Genomic DNA, 7,601 nt, shown 5'->3' with positions numbered 1-7,601 from the left:
CATTGGCTTGTCTACAACATTGAACCTTCTTCCACCAAATGAAGGCATGAAATACCTCTTTTGTTCTCCATTCCTATGGAAACCCACAAAATGTCTGATGGCCATAGCCATCCTCAATTTTTGCCTGTAAGTAATGCTTATACTGTTTAAAAAGAAAGATATAGAACAGACGGAAGCATTTATGAGATGTCCTGGGATTCTTTATTAAAGACAAAGAAAGAAGAAACAGAATTTAACATCTTTATAATGAATCTCTATTTTACAATTTGTTTAATTACAAACAACTCTCTTGAAATAATTATACCAAATTCATCTGTTGTTACTTTCCATAAAGTGTTCCCATTTAGCCCAAGTAAGCTTGAATCGGTGATAGCTCCTGATATAAAATAGGAGATTGAGTTGGATCTCCCTTCCTTCCCTCAGTTTCCCCAGCAGGGCTAGTCACCTCAGTTGAGTTCCAGCACAACATGCTGTGAGACAAATTAATGGGAGGAGATTAGGCCATATTACAAGACAACATAAGCTGATAAAGAGATACTAACTTGGATCAAGAAGAAATGGAAGAGCATGATATTAGACGTGCCACATAGAGCTGACACAAACAGACTTTGCTCCTTGTAAAAGCAGGGTTTTGAATTTTAACGGGCAGCTAAGGCATGATTAATGTCATCTACATGTCAGACCACCTTATCTCCTCTGTTTGGCATATTTAGGCTCAATTGCCTTTAGACAAGTTTCAAAATGGGCTTGGTTTGTTCAATAGTAATACGTAATAGAGTATGGGTATGAGAGTGGCATCCACATGCCCAATTGGGTTTTCCACATTAACATTCTATGTGATACAAAAAGTCCCCAGTGACTCCCCAGTCATACCTTTTCTTAAAAAGATGCGGAAAAAAAGAAGAAATTACAGGGTCTCCCTAATTGCAATGTCCCTCAGAAATATCCCATTGAATCAAGTTGATTACCTTAATTTGGGTCCTGTTATATGTGTAGGTAATGTGAATACAGTCATCGCTGGCCTGGATCACGGCAGGATATGAGAATTCCATCCCCAATTTCTCCTCCAGGGTCATCAAATCATGCCATGAGTCACCATCGTCAGTGGAGACAGCAACTTTGAGCACACCTCTTGAGATAGTGTTGTATGCAAGTATGAGTCGGCCATCACTCATTTTAACTCCATCAATCCCTAATAAATATACCTCATAGCATGTCATTCCCAAATAGAGAAGAGCAAGCATTTGTTGCATGGAAAAAGTGAAGTTTTGATGCTAAACCTGAGTTTGGGTTAGGAAGTTCCGTAGGTTTTGCATTACTCCAGCCCAAGCCACCATCATGAGATTCTGACATGCAAACCTTTCCTATTCCTTCAAAGGATCTCAGTAGAACACGTAATGTTCCATTGGCAGTCTGGTAGGGAACAGGTTGAATCACACTCAATGATTTACCTTCAATGAATATTGGCCCATATTTACTCCATGATTGTCCTGAATCTGTTGTGACCTATGAAATGTGAGCCAACAGTACATGAAAATGTCAACTTTCTATGTAAATGTTCGCTTCAGTTTCTTCTGTCATGATTTGGATGAATGAAATTGCTTGGATTAGTTTAATTGCTGCAATGGTTTACCTCCATCCATGCTCCCCAAGAATTCCAACTTTCCACGGAGGATCCACAAAGCAAGTGTCCATTTTCAAGCAAGATAGGCTGAAAAGAAAAAGAGAAACATAAATGGGCATGAACATTAACAAACCAAAATTTTAAGTTCGAACATAATAAAATAGCAAGTAAAGCTGCGCTTTCAGAAAAATTTAACATAACTTGTGTCGTACCTTATTCTTGCTTGGTCCTATTATTCCTGGTGGAAGTTGTTCTCTATCTGTCCAAGTGGCACCTCCATTGAATGACCGTTTCATGCATCCACTCCATCTATGGTTTGATAAACCATATGTAAACATAGCCAAATGACAAAACACTGGTCAGAAGTTACAACTAAGCATCACCATTGCAAGCTTAAGACAAATAATCATTCTCAAACAATAAGTATTAGTCGTGAAAATATAGTCTAGATGTTTAGTTGGACCAAGTACAGGATGACTGCATCCAATCTTAGGTGATAAGGGTATTTTATAGCTTGCATCTGGCACCCCTACCAGGTGTCTCATTAATGAAAGATAATAAAATTTTGATCTAGGATATTTACATGCACTGATATCATCTTCAATAAGTTTTTGTAAATCACTAGAAAAACAATGAGAAAAAGTACAGACGGATAGCATATCGCATACTGAGACAAGAAAATAAATTTCCTTGTTTCCTTCTCAAAGAATGAGAAATGCTCCAGGTTTGTGAGATAACGGACCCCTGAATTGCTGACTATGTGAAGACATTCCATGTAGGATCAACTTGCTTAAGATCATGGTTTCAAGTTTTGTACTGTCTTGGAATGTTTCAGCCAAGACCGGAAGGAAACATTGAATATTTCTAGAATTTTTTTGTTTGTCTTGGAATGTTTCAGTCGAGACAACTTCAGATTTTCTCCTGACTGAAACATTACCTCAAGACAAGATTCTGAATTTTAGTTGCGATGACTTGGGCTGCATATTTTGAGTAAGAAATGTTTTCCTTGTCAACCACCAGATATTTAGTTGCTATATGAAGGCCTCCAGATTTTAAGTTGCTATGAAGACCTTGGAGAGTGTGAAAGATCCTGATTAGGTCAATTAAGTTTCTCTGGCATGACCATCCACATGCAAGCAGAAAGGTTTTTCTCGAATATTTAAAAATGCTTCCATAAGAGGCACGGCTAACAAGTAATGAAGCTTAACAACTGAGAACCCAATGATGAGTAGAAGGATGCCACAAGGCCCAACTGATTATAGAAGAAGGTTTTGAGCTTAGACGCACATCAAAATGATGAAAACTGCAACCACTCGTGGATCAGGCTCGTTGGAGACAAGATAATATTTTACATCATCAAAGATAATGAGTTTAAGCAATTTTTTTTTGGGATGAAGTAGCCCATCAGAAGGATCTTTGTTTTTTTCAAACCATGGGATTTGGAACTATAGCCTTTCCAATCATTCAAAATTATATTATGCTTCTTTCAATATCAAGTTTCATGAAACCAATTTTTTCTGGAAAGGGGCATTTGAAAATAAATGCTCAATGTTTTCTCTTGATGTGCTACAAAAGTAGCAATTAGATATTCTGGTTTCCCTATTCAAAAAAGGAACACTTGCATAATTACCTTTTTCTTAGATGCCAACTAGACAACGAAGGCAGGCAGAGGTGCTGTCATTCTCCCAAGTGATCTTGGTCCACAGAAGGGGCTAAAATGGATATCCAATATAGTTCCTAGTGGTTTCATTATGTATTTGTCATCAATTGTTTGATTGTAGAAAATGGAATCCTCCAAGGGATTCCAAAGGACTATGGAGGTAATTTACCTCTTGAAATCTCTATAAGCTCAAGTGCTGCAGGAGGGGAGTTCTAAGACTTGTTCAAGACCATGAGTTCATCTTTGGCATCTTCTGTAATGTCCAGGAAAAAACTTACATGGGAACAAAATCTAGTGTGGATCACATTGAGCTATGGGTCTTTCCGTGAGAGGGTATGTTTGCCATTACTAATGAGGTGAATTTTGCACTCAACATTTCATGGCCTTAAGCATACATCCCCCATCCCATGAACAATCAAGAAGGATTCGAATGATCCTAAAAGATTCGTCTTTTAGGTACCTTTGTCATTTCTAGTCAAGTGATGGACTCAAATTACCTAGAATGAGTTTACAAATGTTTCAGGATGGCTTCTTTGTGATAGTCTTTGACCTTCCTAAGTCGTAGACCTCCATCTACCTTGTGTTTGTATTTTTGATCCACCTAATATTCTTCATTTAAACCCCTGATGAGATGAATGACTTGATGTTGCTTTCTATTATAGCATTTGTTGCTTTTGACAACCCCAAGCAATCATACCAAGCCAAAACACATGAAAGAAGAGTTGATTTTGGCAATTCAATACCAGCAGCATAATGGAGGATCCCGGGTATCCGATTTGTGGTCTTCTTCTGAAATTCATCTATAGTAGGATCACATTCTATGCCCAGCAGTCTTTATATTATGTGTGGAAGACAATTGACTGAAAGCTTAGCTTCCATGAAGCTGAATATGCTTTGAACTCATAGGTGTCTTTGCCTGATTCAGTTTGGATTTATATAAGAAAGCGACACCTTATAAGAGTTTGTGGACCTGATTGACCACAGAACTCATGAAGAATCTAATTGAGTTGAATGGCAGAGTTATATTATGTTATGTTATCCGACTAATTAGAACTTAGTAGGTCAAAGATTGTATGGAAATTTGTGCCAGGAAGAATCTCTTTTTCATGCCACAGAACATTGCGAAAGAGCTTTGTTGAGTTTAGTCCCACATCGGACACAAATTGCCTTGTCTCTCTCCTTATAAGCTCCTGGGCCTCTCCACTCATTGTCAATTGGTTTTTAGTTGGACCCTCAGAATTATCATGGTATCAGAGCAGGCCTTTCTTTTCTCCACGTCACCCAGTTCATATCTCCACGTGCTTTGGCCCAGTCCAGCCCACACGTGCAGGGGCGTGTTGAGTTTAGTCCCACATCAGACACAAATTGCCTTGTCTCTCTCCTCATAAGCTCCTAGGCCTCTCCACTCATTGCCAATTGGTTTTGAGTTCGAACCCCAAAATTTTCAAGCTTATCCAACTATGTTCCACATTCCTAGGCATTTTAAATAATGACATAAAATAAACTAGAATGCTAGCAAGACAGCTTTTGATTATTGTCAATTTCCCTATCCAAAAGGTAGCTCAACTTCCAAGAGCTTCCAAGAGCCAGTGTCTTCCCACCCTTTCTTATGACAGGATTCTAGATAACCTTATTATTGTAAGCCAACCACAAGGGAAGACATGGGTATGAAGGAAAGGGTCCTAGGGCATAAAATGGTTTGGATATGGTCTTAGTGTGTAGGATCCTCAATTGATCACTATGAAAGGGTCCTAGACACCTCCCCAAAACAACAAATAATACCACTAAGAAACCTCAATTAATCACTCGACACATCAAGGAAAACCAAAGTGTTCATCCACTCATTGTAAGTGGGAGATGATGAGAGTTACCTACCTTCAGGGGCGGAACTAGTAAGGAGCTGGTGGGGGCAATTGCCCCCGCAGAACTTTGACACTCCTATATTTTCAACTAATTACATGCCCCATTTGCCCCCACACCCTCACCTCCCTCCCCATTTGCCCCCACACCCTCACCTCCCTCCATTGAAGTTCTTCAACCATGCAACTAATCATACTTTGCCCCCACTACAAGAAAATCCTGGCTCCGCCCCTGCCTACCTTGACACAAATCCTCATTGACTACAGCCCTTGCTATTGTTGAGAATGCATGATAAGGTGAAAAAAAACTCATCTCATAAATGCCTAGACCAGATGGTTGAATTAAATAAATGAGTTCAACTGGCTAGCAAGTAGTTTATACAATGTTCTTAATTCAAACTTCATAACAGAAGACATTGTCACTGGTGTAAAATATCAAAGGGTTTGTGACAAGCATTTTGTAGAACAAAGGAATAGTTTGGAATACAATGAAGGGTTAATAACTCACTTTTGGACCTCTTGACCAATTTTATAGAAGATAAGGAGCTCAGTAGATGAAACCTTAAATAATACCGGATTCCACATTGGAACATCAGGTTCTTCATCAACTACAATAGGAGAGTGCCAACAGCCATCCTGCACAATATATTTCAACATAAATGGGAGAAATTGAGCCCTCATAATCTGCATTGTCAGTCATTAAATGCAATTGAAACAGTGAAGAGGGTAACAGTTTGGAAGCATTGGTGCCAACCAAATTTGAGCATATGAGAGTGTAGCTCAAATGGGTGTCAATCTAATTTTAGCTTATCCACCCAAAAAAAAATGAGAAGAAAAATCAAGAACTTTCCCTCACATCGTTAGTTGGAGAAGTAAATTGTTGACACCATGTTGTAATCAACGTAAAATAAATAAATTGAGAATGCATTTCAGGGTAAAAAAATGAAAAGCTTTGTTTTTTTCTTGGCTAGGAAAGCAAGAGTTAGTAGTCAACCTGAAGGGGGATTTTATGTCATTATATGTAAAAATTTAGAGATAGGGGTTGGACTTACCTTGTACATCTGAGACCAAATTTTGACGTCGGGTGCTCCCTCTGAAGTACCACCAAAATAAGCTACCAAAAAATGATCTTTTTCAACCTATAAAATCCATTTGATTGATTGATTGATTAATTTTCAGTTGAGGAAAGAAAAGGAAAGGAAAGGAAAGTAATTAAGTAAAGAAGGATGACCTCAACAATGGTGGAAGCATGACAGCTATTGAAAGGAACAGAATTTGCGGGAAAAGTGAACTCCTCTTTTATTAACACTGGGTCTTTATTAATGATGCCATGGCGGCCCCAGTACTCATCTTTCATCTTACTGTCGGAGTTTGCAAATCCTCCTACTCCGGCAACTTTGCTGCGTACAAGAATGCAATAAAAAGAAGATAAAATTAACAACAATAACAAAAAGAGACCTGCCACTGATTTCCACATCTCCACTACTCAAACTCTTCTTTTTCTTCTTCTTCTTCTTCTTCTTCTTCTTAGATTGATTTTGAGAGAGAGAGAATGCGTGTGGACAGGTCACTGCAACCCAACAAATGACCCCTAATTTACTCAACTCTTTAATTCATAGTTATATAATAAATATTAAAATATACCTCTTCTTCTTCTTCTTCTCGATCGAGATGGAGATGATACCTACCTACATAGATCTGAAATTTGAGCTCAGTTTAATACTGTTTTTTTAGTCAACGTTGCTCCCTCGAACTGGAAGGATAGTCATTTTTTGACCCACCCAGTGTCCAACGATTTAATAACTTCAACTACTTAAGTGAAGGATTATTCCCTAAACCACCATTAATCCTTGATCCCAATAAGACAAACACAAGGAGACATTGAAATGCATCCTAAATATGAAAAGAGCCTATGTCACCCCAGCACGACTCAAATATGAAAGAGCCCATTCCTTCTATTGTCTTGGTTATGATTTTTCAATTTTACACCGCGACTAGATTCTATTCAAACGTACAAACATCCAAACAAGGCGCCAAGCAACTAGTCCGGGCACCCCGTGCTCGGGGGAGGCTCCCATATACCATGATTCCAGCCCTGGCTCATCCGGTCTCCCTAATCGGTTATAAGTCCGAACATCCTCTTTATAAAATAAAATATAGAGTAAACATTATTTAGATGCTTTCAAAGTTGTGAAAATCTCCACAACATCATAACTTCAACTCTTTCTATTCCCCTCAAATTGAATCAATCCACAAGAGTCAAGATTCTCCATCATATCATCGAAACCTTATCCTAAGATTTGTGGTCCACGCTCCCATACATAATAACAAAAAAACTCTTTATATATATATATATATATAAGACTCATTTAAAACACATTCCGTACCGTTAATAATTAAAAATAAATAAAAACTCAACTTTTTCAACAACAACAAAAAAAAAAAAACGTGTTCTATG

General features: G+C 38.2%; 1 protein-coding gene across 2 annotated transcripts; it reads right to left on the bottom strand.

Annotated features, from left to right (window-relative positions):
• Window positions 1–219: 219 nt before the first annotated feature.
• LOC147405275 (BNR/Asp-box repeat family protein) lies at window positions 220–7,215 on the bottom strand. 2 transcript variants are annotated; one of them, XM_086441521.1, is made up of 9 exons: window positions 6,832–7,215; window positions 6,375–6,543; window positions 6,196–6,282; window positions 5,652–5,779; window positions 1,837–1,933; window positions 1,634–1,711; window positions 1,281–1,506; window positions 969–1,192; window positions 220–470 (listed from the first exon to the last, which is right to left on the bottom strand). In XM_086441521.1, exons 2-9 carry the CDS (start codon window positions 6,498–6,500, stop codon window positions 447–449), a joined length of 990 nt encoding a protein of 329 aa, XP_086297647.1. In that variant the 5' UTR covers window positions 6,501–6,543; window positions 6,832–7,215; the 3' UTR covers window positions 220–446. The 2 variants fall into 2 exon arrangements, with proteins under 2 accessions (XP_086297647.1, XP_086297646.1); XM_086441520.1 differs by having other exon boundaries at window positions 6,788–7,211.
• Window positions 7,216–7,601: the final 386 nt, after the last annotated feature.

The sequence above is a fragment of the Akebia trifoliata genome, chromosome 4, assembly GCF_017979445.1.
Source record: "Akebia trifoliata isolate Shusen 1 chromosome 4, ASM1797944v1, whole genome shotgun sequence".
NCBI lineage: Eukaryota > Viridiplantae > Streptophyta > Magnoliopsida > Ranunculales > Lardizabalaceae > Akebia > Akebia trifoliata.
Note: the sequence above shows the minus strand (reverse complement) of the source record. Positions and strands in the feature narration are given on the sequence as shown.

What these genes read in the sequence shown, in the direction of transcription:
- LOC147405275 (XM_086441521.1), bottom strand. Translation starts at nt 6,500, where the DNA reads ATGAAAGATGAGTACTGGGGCCGCCATGGCATCATTAATAAAGACCCA. An exon ending in ATTGGTCAAGAGGTCCAAAA is followed by an intron (nt 1,934 to 5,651) that starts GTGAGTTATTAA and finishes ATCAAACCATAG; the next exon opens with ATGGAGTGGATGCATGAAAC. An exon ending in CTTGGGGAGCATGGATGGAG is followed by an intron (nt 1,507 to 1,633) that starts GTAAACCATTGC and finishes CACATTTCATAG; the next exon opens with GTCACAACAGATTCAGGACA.